This window comes from Geospiza fortis, unplaced genomic scaffold (assembly GCF_000277835.1).
Source record: "Geospiza fortis unplaced genomic scaffold, GeoFor_1.0 scaffold461, whole genome shotgun sequence".
NCBI classification, from domain to species: Eukaryota; Metazoa; Chordata; class Aves; order Passeriformes; family Thraupidae; genus Geospiza; species Geospiza fortis.
Window position 1 is genome coordinate 636,247 of NW_005054463.1, and position 18,978 is coordinate 655,224.

General features: G+C 42.8%; 1 protein-coding gene across 1 annotated transcript in view; it reads right to left on the reverse strand.

Moving 5' to 3' along the window:
- Positions 1-18,978, reverse strand: part of ERBB4 (erb-b2 receptor tyrosine kinase 4) — a 351,768-nt gene that overhangs the window by 160,528 nt on the left and 172,262 nt on the right. The window contains 1 exon segment of the mRNA XM_031062777.1: positions 3,859-3,924. Coding sequence (XP_030918637.1) covers positions 3,859-3,924 — 66 coding nt within the window.

Here is an 18,978-nt window from a genome sequence, read left to right on the forward strand (position 1 = left end):
ACAGAACTGTCACAGTCAGGGCCAGGACCAAAGGATAAACACCCAAGTACTGAAAAATGTGCTGTGCATTGAGATGGATTTCTGGGTGAGACTGTCAACTTCTACCAGCATTTCACAGCAATAAACTGTGATGAAATGACCACCTCGTGTACATGTGCAAATAATCAGTCTCCTTTATATTTTCCCCTCATCTTTAATTGTGTCAGGACAATATCAATCCATGAAGGCAAAAATGGGAGGTAACTGAAATCAATGAAAGTGTTCCCAACATGCAAAGTTATTAGAGCAGTACAAGGGTTTTAATTAAAGATGCTGGCTCCAAGCAGAAGTGTGGGTTTCCCTGATTGATCCCAGCTGCTGGTTCAGCTCTTTCTGTGAGCCCCACCAGGATCCTGCTTGCCTTTGGCTGCTCTCTGATTTGGCACCTTCTCAGCAACACCAGCTGCACAAGGACAGTATAAATACAGCTGTGCCCTGACCACACTCCTGTGCATACACAGAGTCAAGGTGCACTTGACATTTAATAAATATTTTGTGTTTCAGGTTTGATTTATAGGTTATATTTGTTTTTTTGCATTCCCTTAGTTGAGTCTATATGCTAATTTAGATTGTTGTCTTTTTCAGTTACAATCCTCTAGGGAAAAGTGCATAATCTGTCACTTGAATAATATACTGAACTGTAAAAGTTTTAATTTCAGCATTAAACTCTTAACAGACATGAACAGCAAAAATTTTAACAACCTAACCATGGATTTTCAAATTTAATTACTAACTTCCAAAGGCATTTGTTATTATTTTTTTAAAGTGGTTTACATTCTATTCAGTGTGTGCCCAATACAATTTGAAAAATAGAGTCTTTTTAAAAGTGTTTTCATATTAGCCTTTCCTGACACTGAAACAAGTTATATCATCTCAATTTCAAATCCTTCCTATTAGCATCTACTAATATTTTAATTATAAAAGTAAAAAGGATTGCTAACTGTGTATAACAGTATCCTGGAATTTTATCTTCTCTATCTCCTAACAGAACAGCTTGGCTTACATTTCCTATTAATTGTCTTCTTAAATACATGAATTTTCTTGTCACATTTAGAGAGACATTAGAACAGAGTTAGATGCAGGTGGTGTTTCAGACAGAGTTAGCAACAAAGACATTGCTGGAAGGCAACATAAGCAGCTAGGTAGATGATATTCATGAAAAAAACAAAGGGATTTGGGTTTTTTTCCATATGTAATTTGAAATGAAAGACACGGATTAAGATCTTTCATTTTTTATCCTTTCCCAGGAAAATAATTTAAATCTTATCTTGGGAAGGGGGCTCATTAAAATATTTTGCTTCAATCCTCAATAAAAAAAAAAAGAAATTATCAAAATGCAGCTCTGAGTTGTTTCTAGGATCAAAATGGTTTGGCACTGGATGTAGCATTGCTGGAGCATTTTCCTAGATGTGTTGGAAAGAAGTGCATCCCCAAAGTGGCGGGGTTAAGGTAGACACAATGTGCACAACACAGCTTGTATCTAACCACATTTGTGAGCCCAAAAGCCACGCATGTCTTTAAAAATCATACATGAAGGCAGCAAAAGCATAATCTCACTTGCATTTTTATGTTTTGAGTCCCTACACAAGTTCTCCCTCTTTGCTTTGCTCAGTTTGAAGGAAAAACATTGTGCAAAAATCCACTGAAGAAACACCCTGTGCCAGCCTTCTCCTTCAATCCTGCTGCTTGTCCAAGGTGCAGTGAGCCCATGGAGGCAAAGAAGAAGTCTGTGATGTAAAACTAATTCCTGTCCCTGACCATCAGAGTGGGCTTGAAGGCGAGAGGATGTGGAGTAGCTACCCAAGTACAAGAGTGAGATCTGTGTATCTCCCTGACTCTTGGATGGGTTATGGTTTATCCTAGTTTATTATTTTAACTCCATGGCTGTGCCTTAGCCTGTCCCCACTGTTTGGATTTGCAAGGGCAGCCACTGTGGAGGGACAGAGAGCTGTCACTCCTGGAGCCAAACTTCTGTGCAGCCCCGCTGAGCTCCTGCCTTCCCAGCCCTGCAGATAAGCTCTTCTCTCCCTGGTAATTCCACATTAATCCACCAATCAGTTCCCTTATCTGAGAGCAGGCTGAGACCATGGGAGCTGATCCTGCCACATGGACCTCTGCAGGAACACAGCTGGACTTGCCATGAGACTGGAGACACAGCCTGAACCAGCATCATGGGCTCCTTACAAAACATAACTGCCAAGATTTTAAACTATTCCTGGATAAGATCACCACAGAAGGCTGAATAAATCCACCCATTTGGATGGGTTATGCAGCTTCTTACAAAGCTACTAGTTTTAACAGACAAACAAGCTTCTCATTAGGACAGAGAAAAAAACCCATTAATTAATTCTAATCATGATATAAAACAATTTGGTCAGGTAGGGTCTAAGTCCCTTTCCATTATCTACTTAAGCACACAACCCAGAATCTATTTCTTCTCCTGGTAAGGAGCACTGACTTCCTCAGTGCCTTCAAAAAGACTGCCAGCAGAGGAAGGAGATGTCCCAGCTCAATTCAGACAAAGAAGAATCTGCCCTGCATCACTGTACCTTAGTCCTGCAAGGTGTCCTGAGGGGGTTTCAACCATGCCTGCAGATAAATATGAAGCAGTGATACAAGAACACAGCTGTAACTGTGAGCAGCTTTTCCAGCAGAATCAACTGATGCTCCTAAAGGGAAAGCAGCTCCTGCAGGGTGGCAGAGCCTCTGCAGGTGCATGGCTCTGTCCCCTTGGGCAGCAGGGCAGCTTGGATTTCTTGCTCATGCTCATCAGACATTCACCTCAAGCTGTCTGCTAGTTCGAACTTCATCCCAGCTCTCACTCCAAGTAGTCAAAAAAACCCAAGCAAAAACAAAAACACCCCCCAAAAACCCTACCAAAAAGCAGCATCTCTGCACTGTTCCTACCCAGTCGCAGGAAAGAGGCAGATGACTCTGGCCTGACTCTCCTCAGCTCAGAATTTACTTGGGGTGCTCCACTGGGTGTGATTTGTCACAGTCCTTCCTCTCATTTACAGCTCAGCCAAGGAAATAACCACAAGCTGAGGAAGTGTCCTGTGGGGGAGCTCCCAGCAACCACTTCATTTCCCAGGAAGAGTGGTTCCAGTAAAGGCAACTGGTTTTCACCCTCTTGTAAGCAGGAAAAAGAAAAAAACTTGTAGAAAAAACAGCCCTCAATTTTCTCCTCTTTTATTATTATCTGCTAATATTGTGACTGTACTTCTGGCTCTTTTGTGCCTATGTGAAGAAGCTTAAAGCTCCTTCAGGAAGGAAGAAGGAACATATTTTCATGCTCTCTAAATTCACAAGGACAGAAAAACATCATGAGTGACCCTTCACTTACTACTTCCTTCACAAAAAACCTATTATTCTCTCTTCCAGTACAATTCAAATATATTCTGAAGTTATTATAAAGAAAACAGTTCTGCAAGATAACTGACATTCCCAGGCTACCATTGAAATTACCAGAGTATTTTAGCATCAGGAACATTGCAGTGTCATTACAGACCTCCAAATCTGCCATCAATATTCTCAAGAGCCATGCTCCATGTTGCCACCAAGTAGTGAAAAGAAAATTCAGGTTAGCATAAGGAGTTTTAGAAAGCACAAGGGAGGAAAGAAAAATATCATTCACATGGGTACGAAAAAAAAGCAAATCATCTATTGATAAAAACATACGGAGGAAAGAAAACCCTTGTATATTTTAGATTTATACTGAACCCAGAATTTATAGTATCCCTTCACAACTGAAAGAAAAAACAAGTAGGATGTCTGCTACATTGTTTTCCAGCCCTTTGTTTCTCACTCTTACACACTTACAGGTCTGGCAGTGATTCTCTGTGGGTCCCCAGCAGCGTCCCGTGCAGGACTTGTGGCAACGACCACCTGCAGGACAGACAGAAAGAGAGAGATTGGAATTGTGCCTTCATTTCATTCCTTCAACATCCAACAACCACTAAAGATGAGAGTCCACCTTGTCTTTGGAAGGTTTTTATGCTTTAGCAAGGTTGAAACAGTGCCTATAAAAAAGGCCCAACTAAATAAGCAGACCTGGTGTCAAACTTAAATGAACTACAGGTACTTCTCTAAATGCTTTATACTCTAAATACCTTTTTGCTATGTATAATGACCTGAAAAGTTTAAAACAAAAAGAAGTATGAGCAAGTCTGGAGGACTGAGGAACAATATGAGTCAGTGCTATCACTATTGCTTTCCACAGCCTATGTAAAACCTGCTGATTTCTTCACAGGAGAGGAGATGGCTGTGCTGGAAAAGCTATACAGCTACTTACCTCCTGTCCAATTTCATCTGAACAACTGTCACAGTTGAGACAACCACAATACACAGAGTATCACCAAACAATTACAGAAAGCTTCCATCCATACAGAATAACACCTCACCTCTTCAGAAGGCTTCAGGCACCTGGCCATACACAGCAACACCAGGACACCTCAGCAGGCTGCAAGCCTCTGCCCTTCTTGTCCTTCAGCCCAGCCTTTTATCCCCTCCTGTTGATGCACTGCACCTGTGTGCCCTCTGTTCCCTTTGGTGGTTGGTCAGTGCCCCTGGGCACTCCATGGCTCATTGCCTTCAATAGCATTCACCTGTCCTGCACAGCTGTGCCCATTGGGGATGAGGCCGGGCCCAGCCCCACTCCCAATCACCACAAACTGTGTGGCTGCAGTGATGGGTTTAGTCCCTGAAGAAAAAGAACTGTAGGTGCTTCCACTGTAAAATACAGCTGTAAGAAGAAGCATTAGCAATAGAAGGCTTTTATGAACTATCTAGTAATTAGTGATTGAAATCCACTTGGACTGACATGGGAGGTCAGTTCACATCTCCATGTCATGGCAAAATGCTGACCCATGTGATTGGGACTGGCAAGCGAGGAGAAGAGCTGGAATGTTCTCCTCTGGCTGCACTTCAGCACCACAGGAGAGAGCGCTCGGACAGTCCCACACCAGTCTGGGCTGAGAGGGAAGGGAGATCCCATTCCATGGCTGCCATCTGGATGTGGCCAAAGTCCAGGCACACTCCCAGGTGTGGCAGTGCCTGAGAGGCAGGCAGGCCAGCCCTTCACAAAGCCAGAGCTGATGGGATGAGCGAGAGACCCAACGTAAATCTTGTGGTAGACTCTGCACAGTCCTTATCGCTGCGCTTTTGATCGCAGGAAGCCAACCTTGTGTTTGATTAAACTTTTATACATCACTGAGTACTGCTGAGATTCTGTTAAGTGAATTTCCCCTTTGAACCTGATCCAGGTTCAATCCTTTCAATCGTGTATTAACAGCTGCTGCTGCTAACACTGCTCCATTACACTAAATCAAATACTTGCCATGTGCCCTGATGGGAGTCGGCACTGGAGAAAGTGCAAAATGTCTCTCAGCTGAGGCTGGATCACCCTGAAGACAAACACTGCTCCTCTTAGAGCAGTGTGCTCACACCTGTGAGATGTTACAGAGCTGAGCCAAGCCACCCTGATGGTCGTGTGAAATCAGGCTCTCTGTCACTAATTTTTCAAAACCAGCATTCCTCCCTTGGCATTCTGGGTGCTATTGATGATGCTGCCTGGTAATTACCACACTGAATGCCAACTACCTTGTTAAAGCTACCAGCTCCTTGTTGCATTCATGTTCATTTAAAGCAATTATACTTGGGAAACATTGTTGCTGATATCACCAGCACATAATTCTCTGTCACCTTCCACCATCTGTTTATTTAGATCACAAATGTACTATAACTACATAAATGCAAACTCATTCTGGCTGACAGGGAGGGCACTCCATCTGGCATGAATAATGCAACTTTAATCAGTAATAACGATTATTATGATTATTAAGAGACTACTGGAACCCTGCACAGAAAGCAAATATATCCACACTGATTTATAAGAATGAAAGTTTAAAATGGTGAGATAAACAGCAAATTAAAGGAAGAATTTTAACAGATGAGGCTTGATAAGATACAGGTTGTTAGCTGATTTTGGGACTTGCTGAACTGAATAGAAATGCTCCCCTGGAGTTGGATTTTATTAACTAACTACTCCTGATCAGCAGGAGGAGCAGGATGGATGCACACTCAGGGAACCTTCCCATCCCTGCTGGGGCAGCTCAGGAGCCACAACCCACCCACAATGTGGGCTCCTCGTGCAAGACTCTCCTCTATCCCAGCCCTTCCTTGAGGTCCAGTCTCATCCCTCTCTGCGCTCAGAGGTCTGGAGCTCAGGGAGGAAGCTGCACGCCCTGCACCCAGCACCATAAAGCACAGGTCACTTGTAAATACACATTCCTGAGGCACAGTAAGGCAGCAATTTTGCTGCTCCTGCCCCTTTTTGTCCCTAAACATTCTGTAAACACTGTGCTTTCCACTGTAATACTGCTGGGGCATATCACAGAAGAAACTTCAGCATCCCTCCAAGTGATCCCTAACTAGAGAGCCTGCCCATATCTCTGTAAAAGTTGTACTTAAAATACAAATCTTCATATCTGAAGCACCTAGGTGCTGAGCTGAGCCTCGGTATGCAGCCAAAAATTTATTCAGCCACCTCTATTTCTCCTGGAAATAAAAGCAATTCAGCATCTTCAAAACATCATTTTAAAAATTTTTTTAACTTGCATGCCTGCTGTTGGTACATGACTTTGTTTGGCAGTGTCAGATGATGATTTGCATTTAAATAGAGATATTTAACAACAAAGCAAGAAAAGGCTGCCAGTTTCCTTTTTTCTCACTGGGAACTCAAAAGTGTCTGTTTCATTGTTTTCACTTTTCTCAGCTGTACAGACACTACCAGGAGCTGAGCTTGTAGGCAGCACACCTCTGAATTGCATTGTTTTGTGTCCTTTTGAAGGTCAAATATACTGAGAATTAAAACCAAACTCCCACCAAATAGCGTATCTATATTGGCTTGCTTGTTTTAAAGAGAAAAAAATAACTTTCCTTGCTCTCAGTATGAACTGGTCCAGATTCTGCCCTCACATCCTTCTGTATTTCACCAGGTTTTCCCCACTAAGGGAAAATCTGTCCTGTAATAAGGACAGATTGAAACCCATTAAAGACCAGCTCTGCAAAATTAAGACAGAAATAGTCCTGTGGAAGTCAACATACACACTCAGGAGCATAACAAGCACTCATGTGAGGAGCAGGTCTCACAATGAGATCTGTATGTCAGGCTTAAATGATAACAAATGTATTGGCCTAAGGTTGACAAGGCCCTCAGAGGAATTACACTACTATTCACAGATCTTCCTGTATTTATTTCTTAAGATTTTTAGACTGTGAGGCAACAGATTTGAAAAGAAAAAAATATGAAACAATTTGTGGCATAAATAATTTCAGTTATTCCTTGTGTCTAAAATATCCTGAACATACAGCAGAAAGGACTAAAAGAATTTGACCAAAAAGAACTCTCTGCAGGGCACAACCTTGGCCCCTTCACTTGATTCTCCACATTACTGAAGGCACATGTTTTCCTTTTGCAGGTAAGATAAGGAAGGAAAGAACCTACCAAAAAAAACTTACCTCCCCATTACAACTGGGACACTGGAGTGCATTTCTGCCCCTGAACAGTAGCATTGTTTTCCACACACAGTGCCAGTTTGGAGGCTTCCATAATTTTCACAGGTTTTGTAATGAAATCTAGGTTAAGAAAAGGCAGATTCCCACTGGAACGTGAGAATTAATTTAGCTTTGGCAAATTGCACAGAGAAAACCAATGTTTTGTCTCCTGGGCTGTCTTCCCTTAGATAATTATCTTGGCCCTTGGCTAAGATGTTCCCAGATCTGAATTATGGACTCTGGGAAGAGCACCTTCCTTGTCATTTCCAGGATAGAGTTTTATTTGTGGGAAATGCTTCTGCTTTCCCAGCCAGGGAAAGTCACCAGCAGAAAATGTTTCCTCACTAGCTTGGGAAAGACCAAGGTTACTTCATCCTTGTATTTTCCTGAGAATTGAGAAGGGCTTTCCTTTGACTCCAGACTGACTTTATTATTTCAGAAACAGTAAAACCACAAAGGATTAAGTTACTGAAGAGACAAGAAAATTGAAGTGCTTCTCTCAGCTCTAAGCTCAGTGTCAGACAGAGAAGAAACTCTGCTTCTTCCCCATCAGCTATGCCAGCTGCCTCGAGCAGACCCCTCTCAGAAGGAGAAGGAAAGCAGAAATAAGAGAAGAAATGTCTCACTTTGCACAAAGCTTACATTTACAGATGGTTTCTATCTGGTTATAAATCATCATTCACTGTTAGGATACCTGCAACACACTGATACTGAAGTGCAAATAAACACAGACAAAATAAAATGGCTTAGGTGGTTACAAAACATATTTTAGGCAGCCTCTTTTTGCCTAAAAAAGTCACTCCTGCAAAAATGCTAGAGATGCCAGAGAGATGTTTCTAGATATAACCAGCCCTAAAGTCCATGAAATTCCAGGTATACTATGTGCTAAGAGTCCCAGGCTGTTCTTTGCAGGGCTTAGGTAAGTCAGAAGATTTTTATAGGCCTGTGTGTTGTTTTTCTAGGCAGCTAAACTCCTTAGTTCTGTGTATGCATAGATAACAAAATCCAACTGTAATTCAAACACTGCAACACAGCATTAAGGAGAATTAAAGATACTATTGTGATGGATTGTTCTGCCTTTATCAGGCTATAATGCTTTCCCTGTCCTTGTCTGACTATTCCTATTGTCACATGTTCATTCATTCATTCACACTTCTTTGTTAGGTAAAAATAATTTTGCATTTCCTACCTGCCCTGTGCTAGCCTTCAGATCTCTTCTATGGATTTGAAAGTTAATTACCTAAGAGAGTCTCACACTTCCCAAGATTTCCTTCCCTAATGGCAAGAGAGACACACGTTGCAAGAAGAAGTAAAACTTTCTATAAAAGAAGAAAATGCGTTATAGAAATATCTAGTGCTCATTTTCTCTTCTTCTGTAGAAGCATTATGGGATGCAGAAATCTGAGGGTCAATTCTTCCACTGTTAACCAACTATATGCTTTCATTCATGTCAGATGAATTCACCTAAGGATTTATCACCAAATAGTTTTCCAAAGTAGGATCAGTCCCATAAAATTCAGGCATTTCTTTAATAAGCTGTACCTGCATTGGTATTGTTACTTTTATTGTAAGAAACTGGCTTTTCTGTCTCCTCTGTGTAATTTTGCTTCTCTCCTGAAGTCTCCATGCCCTGCACAAATATGAATGGGATCCCTTTACACAGAAAACTCGCATAGGATTCATAAACAAACACCTACACTGTGGAAAAGCACAGCATCTGTTCTGGATCCATCCATCCATCCATCCCTTAGAGCCCAACCCTGTGAGAAATGAATTTGTAGAGAATTCTCAAAGTTTGACAGAAGACTTACACAGTATGTATCTGTATGTAAACCTTGAGATAAGAAATGCTGACTTAGAAATGTTATAGAATAAGACAGACATTGTTGAGAGAGAAATAGAACGAGAAATAAGTTTTAAAGGCTGGCCTAATCTGACACAACCCCAGCTGGCAGGAGGATGCATGCAGCCAGGAGCTCTGTAAGGGTGGAAGCAAACTCCTGCTCACGATCACTTCCAACAGGGAGTTCCAGTTCTGCCAGTCAACACCTCTATCTCCCCCTCATCTTCCTCAGCAGATAAGAAAAGAGACAAACACAAATGGAGAGGGACTCGGGGACAAGCAGCTGAAAAGAAACTTGGCCTGGGAAACAGGTCTGGGAAATGAAAACAATCCAAGAGATAGGCCCAGAAAGACAGGCACAGAAAGAGATACAGGGACAGCGTGAGGGGGAGCAGGGAGAGGGAGCAGAGATAAAATTTAGCCAGCACTAAAGAAAACAAAAACTGAATACCAAAGAGGGATGCATTACCTTGAGTAATGTGGGATGGAGACGAGCCTTGTGTGTGCACAGGGACCGAATGTCTGTTGAGAACTGCAAAATCACAGAGTATTGCCAGATCCACTGGTGGCAGACAGTTTTGATTTTAAGGGAGATTGGCCACCAGGGGTAAAGGAATAAATGGAAAGTCAAGAAGAGCATGTCAGCAGCACGGAACGGGCTCAGGCTGCTGGATTCATATCTGCTGCTGACAGCTCTGAGCTGATAGGGAGCTCACTGTAACGTTACTGCAGCTGCTACAGAAAAATGTCTTCAGGCCACAGTAATGACTACAGAAAGGGACCTGAGGGGGGTAATGAAGACACTGGTTATTTTTCTCTGTCTGGAGCAGACAGCGCTGGTAAGGCTGTGTGACTCGATGCATTAATTGGGGGTTTAGTCATCCACACAAAATAAAACCTTCACATATGACATAGTCTAAAACTTTACACTGATTAAGCAATTAGGAGCTATTAATTATCACTGCTTATAGCTGTTAGCACAGAGCAATGTAAGTGAATTCCCCCCACTGTGATGGTGAATTACTTCCAATCAGCATCAAATGCCTTCCTGAACATGCACACAGGGATGCTGAGCAAATGGGGAGACACAGCCAGAAGGCTAAAAGGATAGGTCAAGTCATACCTGCTGCTTGGCAGGCTCATCAAGAACAACAAAGCCTCAGGAATCCTTCCGTTGTAATCATTATTGTTTAAAAAATCAGCCACAGGTAACTGCCCCTCCTCCCTCAGCACAGCAGGAGCAGAAGAGCAGCCTGGTCCCTGCACACTGGGGACAGAGTAAAACACACTCCCTCCAGTGGACCATCCCCAAAGCACACAGATCACAACCCCAGGCCGCTTCAAAATCCTGGAGCAGCTCTTATTTCCTCTGTGGGAAAGGAGAGGGTGCTACCCCACCACCTGCATGTGAACTCTCACCCAGGGTGCTGAGTTACACCTCTCGTTCTTTCTCTCCTTTTCTTCCTGTGATGGAGGCTCTCTCCTCTTGGGTCAGCAAGCCAAGAAACACTCTGGGGCTACCCTCTGGAAGGGGAGAGCACAGAGCTGGCAGCCATCCCTCCCCAGGACAGCTCTCCAGCCCTAAGGGAGAGAGCTGGGCACAGCACACACAACCATCCCTGGGCTTGTGCCTGCGATCACTGGAGAGCCATGGATCAGAGCAGCCCTAGGAGTTCTGTATTGAACCTAATGATTACTAAATACTCCGGATTTCAACAGATGAAGTAGAAAAGATGCCAACTGAGACCAGCCTGGGGCAGTTTCCGTGGGGAGGTGAGAGCCAGGATGTACAGATTTCAATGCAAGGGAGGAAACTGAGCCCTGCTCCCCCACACTCTGAAGAACCCCTGAGCTGATAATGTGGAGAAAAAGGGGAGAAAGCCTGTCTTACAGAGGAAATTTGCATGTGAGCAGAAGACAGGTCTGTGAGAGGAAGGCACTGCAGATTCCAGCAGACAGACACCACAGAAAGCCAACATCTTCTGTGCCTTTATATTCAGCTCAGCATTTTGCCCTGCATGGGGCTGTCTGGAAGTGCCTACATTTCCTGTCTTGGCAGCAGTGACTGCAATGCCCAGCACTGACACCTGCATCCTCCCCAACCTGAGCTCACTGCCCACTGCCTCTCAGACCTGGCACTTTTCTGGTGTGACAGCACAGGAAATCCAAACCCACAAACAAGCCAACAGCAGGGAGCACATAGGCACCTGTGGCATGTCTGGAATAAATCTGGAGCCAGGTCTCTGTCCATAAGAGCCGCAGCAGTTATTGTTTGATGCACAGCTCAGCTGAGAATGGAAGGATGCAGATATAAGTTGTTTTTTGGGGGGACAGGATGTGCAGCACTGGGAGAAAAAAATCCTGCACCATTAGATGAGATTTTTCAGAGGAGGCTCTCAACAAACTCACACACACAGCTCAGAGTGTTCCTGTGTGGGTTTAATAGCAGCTCCTCAAACAGGTCAAGTCAGTCAATGCCACATCAGTCAAAACACTGTCCTTTTAGAATATTCCTGTAATGCAGCCAAAGCAGTAATAAAGTTCCAACAGAGGGACATAAAGTTTTCATTTTTTAAAGAAAGTAATAACCTCAAAGAAAGGAAATCAAAACTTGAAATTGAATTGGCTTTTAAAAATAATTTTATTCTTTCTAGATCCCATGTAATATTCCTAGAGTCTGGCAGTGTGTATTTAGAACTGTTAATGTATTAATCAACTTCTGACTCAATTATATGGAAATACTAGAAAGGAATTCCTCATTCCCATGAAATCTGGAGTCCAGTTTTAGGTCAGTTTTTAAAGTTTGGATAAGCGTCTTAATGTGCTTATCCAAAATGTATTTCTGGCTATTTGAAACAAAACTGATAATTTCAGAGCAATACTTGGAGCACACAAGCCCCTTCTCTGTTGGAAAACGATGGCTGGACATATATTCTAATATTTAGATTTAGTGTTTGCTATACACAACAAATTAATGAAAATAATGATACAAATTTCAAAGTGCAATTTCCTGGACAATTTTCAGTTATCAGGGATCTGCTAGGAGGTGATGCTTTGGGCATGATGGGACTGTCACAGAAGGAAGACTCTGAAGCTGCCCTGGGTTTGAGCAGACCTGTGGCCAGAGGCCTTTAGCCAGGCTGTCCACAGGACAGTTCTGGGAGTTTCTGCCAGAACAAACAGAACAAAGAAAATCCTTAAAAACCACAGATGTGACAGCAACAAAGGCTTGGGGTGATTTTGAGTTTGATGAAGGCAGCAGAACAGTGTGTTGGGAGAAGCCACCCAGGTGGTGCCAACACTGCACCCACCAAGCCCATCTGAGGACATGCAGGGCGGGGGCACACAGCAGCTTCCAGATCCTGCAGACACTCTTCAACAGCTGATTTTATACTCTTTCTTTCCTTCCCCTTTCCCTAAGCAGCTCTTTGAAGGCAGGTTGTGAGAGCAGCTGAAGCTTGCTGTGAGAGACCAATCCCACCCACCCACTCGCTACAAATCTGGCAATCACCATGCAATTAGGCTACTTTAAATATTCTGAGTATTTGGGGGTTGTTTCCCACTTTCAAGAAACACCAGTGCTTGTGACAAACAAGCTGCCTGTAATGGAGAGGAACGCTTTCATTCAGCCTGAAAGTCTCTCCCTTGTGCAAACCCTGCTTAAACACCAATCTGCTCATGAACAGGTGCTGTGCAGTAATACATTATGCACACACAGGTTGCCATTAACAGATAAGCATTTGCCAGGAGTTGCTACACACCACCACGTGGAGCCCTACTTCAATTCCGTACCTACAGAACCACTGCAATGTTTTATACATCGGCATGGTAACCTCTGCCACGGGGTGAGTGACTTTCACCCTGCGACTGCTAAAAGAAGGAAGGGGGATACTCAGTGACACTGCTCAGCACTTTGGCAGGGATGGGGTTGGTTCTGCAGCTGAGTATTTTTTGTTTATATATTTCTCAGCGCCAAGAGACGCCCATGCCTGAGATTCTTCAGAGCCTGTTAATCCTTGTTTTCTCTGTGCCCATGATTTCTGCAAATCCCCATGTCTGTAGCAGTTACTTTACTGGGGCCTGCATAAGGAGTTCTGTCCCTCACAGCATTATTTTTTCTTATTTGTGTTCATTACTTACTTTTTATTCAGTAACTCAGCTGTGAGAGGCGTTGTATTTCCATTAGACGCCACGTCCGCTTGCCTTTCAAATCTCTTTCAAGGGCAGTCACCAACTGACAAATCCCTTCTGAAAATGCTGGCTGAAGATATTTACTAGAAAGCTAAACTGATTCCCTTTATTTAAAACACACTATTCTGGGTTGAGGAAAAAAATCACAGGCAACTTCAAGCAGTTCAGCTTGCCACTCTAATGCAAATCAAGTTCATTGTACCACTAGATTTCATGCATTCCTCCATCTTCAGGTACATCTGCTTGGCAAAAACTATTCTTCAAAATCAAATTTTTCTGTTACTGTATTTGCCTTTCAATTCCAGTAAAGAAATAAATTATGTCTGGACTAGAGATTCCTTAATGGAAGGAAAGGCAGCCTCCATGTAGCCTGAACAAAAGGCAGATGTGGGACTTTCTGTCTGATACAAATTTTCTTTCCTACTGAGATGTCCATGAAACCATAACTGCTGCTGAAGTGCAGTGCTTTAAGCCTGTGAAGCCACATGGAAGGAGCTTTCACAAAATGTTTGTGGCTTTTTATGGAAAAGAACAGCTTCTCTTCCTGGCTTTGCTTTGCCATGGTGATGCTGGTGGCAGGGAACGTGCTCTGTACCCAGACCACCTGTCTGCTGAGGCCCTGTTTGCTGGTCTCCAAACATACATTTAAAATGTTAATTGAACTCCAAGTAATAACCTCAATGAAAGGCTATAATTTAACCAACTCTGCAATAACAAATGTCTTCAGGGTGTACTTTCTGCAATGCCATTTTCTCCGTAGGTAGTTTCCAATTTAGATGTACACCAAAAATGATACACTAGCTATTCTGAAAGGTGGCTTTAAGCATGAATTAGTCACTTCCCTCTGTTCTTTTCACCAGCATACATAAATATATTGCTGTTACTCTGGCCTTCTGCAGAGCAAAATCCTCATGCTTGGAAAAAACACAGAATACCTTGCAGATAACTGGTCAAAATGTGGTTATCGCATCTGTGTCCTGGGACTGAGGGCTGGGGGGCTGGTTTACAAATAATCAGGATTTACATGTAATTTTCTCCTGTTACAGAAGCATCCACTGGTCTGAAGGAAACCTCTCCTTCTACTTTTATTTTTTGCTGCATTCACCTCCCCTCAATCCTTACTGACCAATGGCTTTTTTACACCTGAGGGAAAGGACTCCATCCTTTTCCTGCTCTGATCCAAGATTCCATATTTCACCAGTGTGGCAGTGGCTTCCTAAGGACAGCAGGACTGGTCCTGTGCAGAAATCTGTTTTGGGTGGCCCAGCTGAAAACACTGGTGTGGACATGAACAGCATTTTTATCCAGTTTAGGCACAGCACACCTGAGAACTGGTGCAAGGTCAGGACCTTTGGGAGAGATGGCAAGGATGTGACAAACCCCTGTTCTTCATAGCTATCACATCATTACTTCAGAGTTAAACACTCAATGGCCTGACCTGAGTATAAATTTCCAGATGAGTGTAAAAATGAGCCTTTTCTAATACTGTGACTACTGGTACAAAAGCTGAGTTACTGTGCTCTGTGAAGAGTTACAAGGTCACTACTGAACATGAAATCAAGGGGCTGCCCACCTGTCAGGCCTCATTCTGTAGCTGCAATAAACACCTGTACACAAATTCACCCACATCCCTTGCTGGCAACTCCAAACAGAGACTCTAAATACCCAGGGGAGAATATAAAGCTTATCACTTATACAAAATTCCATGCAAATATTAACTCATGCTTCTTATGAAACTCAGTACAAGAATATAATACATATATTGAAAAGACTGTACACATATCCACATGGCTGATTTTCTCATATAACAATTTTTTTAAAAAAGTAAGGAGCTTCTGGCCTTAAATTAGTTTTACATAAAGACATATCTGCTAAACTCAGTTTCTACCAGATTGTTCCAATTTCTGTAATATTTGAAAGAAGTGCATTTTAGAAATCTATTACTCCTTTTGCTAGCATGTGGTAAACTGGCAGTAGAACATGGCCCAACAAATGCTCAGTTATCAGGGCTGGGGGGCAAGGTAACCTGAAAAAGCAACTCCCAGTGTGACAGAAGAAATTAAGAAAGGAAAAAAAAAAGGCAAAAAATTACAGAGCCAGCACTGTTTCCCATCAACCAAATAGAGGGATAAGTATATCAAACTGAGCTGTAATTCTTCCAAAGACACCTACTCCCAGGTAAGGTCACTGACAGCTTGGATTGCCAGGAGCACTGAGGGCTGACTTCATAAGCAGCTACACAGCTGGGAAGTCCATTTTTGGTTCCTTTAATTAAAATGCAAAGCACTGGCTAAATGGTAAACATTTAATTAGATTTGTCTCTATGTTTCAATATTAATAAAACACATGAAAAATGCATTAAGACCCAGCTAATTGGGGACTCTCCAAAAGTAGCTGTAAATGAGCAATTATAATACAATTGGGGTGTTGCTCCCCAGGGATCCATAGGACTGACACTTCTTAATATTCCAGACAAAGGTTTGGAAATTATTAAAATATGCCAGGCAATAAAGTGTACAGATGACAAGAAGAGTGAAATCCCAGCAAATTACAGTGAGGAGCAGCCAGTATCAGAGAGTGAGCCAGGCTGGCAGCTAAGCTGGAGTCACTCACACCAAATGACTTTTATAGAGCCAAACACAGGATTGCATATTTCAGACCAGATCACACAGGCTGTATTTGCTGGGGAAAAAAGGAGTCTCTGAAGCACACAGATATCAGAACTGCCTGAACACCAAACGCCTCACATGAAGCTGAAACACAAAGGGTATAATTTTTACTTCCATTGGTTATATGAGGAATAAAATGCCACGCATGCTTTGGCTTCAGCCTTCTAAAAGCAAACTGAAAAATACAGTTTACATTGATTAGCAATGAAAATTCCTCTGGGGCTGGAAAGAAATTCCTCCTTGTGAGAGATGGGAGAGCCTCATCTGTCCAGCTTTTGGAAGAATATCAGGAGGTGAGCTGATGACACAGTACACAGAGAGAAAAAAGCTCTAGGAGAGCTCTTTGAGCCAGCCACAGAAAGTGCAAGATGCAACATAAAAATCATGTTCAGATTAGAGATAAAGGCAGCTACTATTGTTCCTTTTAATACTGGCAAGTAACCAACTTCTGGAGGGACAGCTGCACTTCTGCAAAGCTCCAGGGCAGTGCCAGGAGAGTGCACAGAGCACCAGACGCCACGGCCACTGGGACCTCAAGGCCAGGCTGGAAGATAAGCTGTGCTCAGGGAAGGCACTGAGCTCCACACCAGGCAAGCTGCTGATATTCCAGGCCTCTCCATACAGGAAATAGAGCTCAGGATGTTTCAAGGCTCCTTTTGCTCTTGAAAAACCTATGAATCAATAGGCAAAAAAGAGCCAAGTTTTGGAAAATAGGAGTTTTCAAGCAGTGTTTCCCTGGAATAAACCATGGGATTTATTGAGTCACAGGCACACCCCTGAAGACCAAGTCTTTTCTCCTCCCTGTAACTCTGCAGCAGTGCTTCTTCACAGCTCAGAACTGGGGTGTTCTCACACCACAGGCTGCAATTACACACAAAGCAATGACAGAGGAGTACCACGCTGTGAAGAGCAAGGAACTGAAGTTGTTCTGTTTGAAAAAGTACCTTGCCAAAAATTCCAGCTTTATTCACAGCTGACAGGCACTCAGTTGAAAAGCCAGATCGACAAAGGGAATTTTTTCCAGAGATCTCACTACACTTTAGTCTGAGCGGAAACTTGGTTTCAAGAAAATACTTGAATCAAATTTCAAGAAAAGTCCATTATTTTTTTAATAACTCCTTGAAAAGCAACTTATTTTTTTTTAAACTTGAAAATTTGAGTGATTTAAGCATCCATATTACCCAAACAGTCACCAGCTCTATCATGAACATGCATCCATAGTTTCAATATTTTTAAGAGCATTATTGACTGATTTGAACACATGCTATTGGCTGTGGAAGTGACCTCAATGCAACAATTCAAACTCTACAAGCTTTTCTGTGAAACAAAAGCTCCAAGTCAAGTTCCTCTCAAAATTCTGATTTAACACCATGCTCTTTGTCAAATCCTATAAAAGAGCTCACCTGATAAAATGTGAGGCTTGTCCAGCTCCTGCTAACAACAAAACTGAACAGAACACTGAAAACACGGATGAAAGCAGCCACATTTTCACTGGACTCTCCCAAAAGCTGCTCAGAGAGCTCTACTAATCTGTAGGCATTTTAGGCAAGAAATTTTTCCCTGCTTTATTTCTTTTCCCTGCTGGGAGCTGCACCCTGGGTTTCTACCTCTGAAGAGCAGAGCTGCAGCTCTTCAGTTCAGGGACTGAATCCAAAAAGTGGATGTCTAACAGGGGAATAGTCTCTTGCAATGCAAGGCTTCAGCATGTTTGGCCAATGCTTGAATTCATGGCTGATTTGTGGAAGGAGAGGAAATAGATCTTCAGCGTTGTTGCAGAAACAATTTCAATAACGCAAACCTAAAGGGAAAATGTTGTTCCTTGGAGAGTTAAGTGCTTTGGAGATTCCCACTATGATGTGCTCAGCTAAAACCCCAGGCTGGCAGCACAGAATTCAGGTAAACAGAAGAGAAGGCTGCTTTCAAGTTACAACTAATTCCAAAAGCTTCAGCTACGAGATAGCAGAACGGGAAGGTATAGGAATGTGCCCCCTGTTGACAGAGTGACAAAACTATCCTTTGTCCCCTCAAAAAGGAAAGAAGCCCAGAAGTTTCTCTCCTCCATTAGGTGAAAAAACCACCTCATAGGCCTAGGGGACTTCACCTCAAACTTAACATAGCCAATTGGACAGGAACCAAAAAGTCCCACCTGGGCAATTTACTAGAAAAATAAGAGAACAAAGAAACTAATTGTTTTACCAGGAGCAAGAGCCTCTTGCACCTGGATCGATTTTTCTCTGTTTGTTATTTTGCCTTTTATTAAACCTTTTTGTTCCCAACACTGCAACAAAAGCCATCCTGCTGATTTTATGCCTCCAAAGGTAGCTGAGCTATCTTGGGTGAGTTAATAGACCTCCAAGAGCTTATGAGACCTGGCTCAAGGAGGCTACTATTACTGGAAGGTGTAAATATTTCAGTGTGTGTCTGTGTGTGAGTCAAAATGCCAGGCCCAGAGGCTGTGTCCAGGGAGAGCTGAAGCACATGTGGTCCCTGGTGCAGGGTTTGTTTATCTGAGCACTGAGCCAGCAGCCACTGAACAGTGACACTGTGTCACTCAGAGGCCTCCAACATGAGCTCTCCTGCATGCATTTGATTAGAACTTGAAGAACAAAGGAGAAGCAGCACTCAGGATTCACATGTCTGCAGTATTTCTGTCAGTGTTTAAGACACCATGGCCTTTTCAAT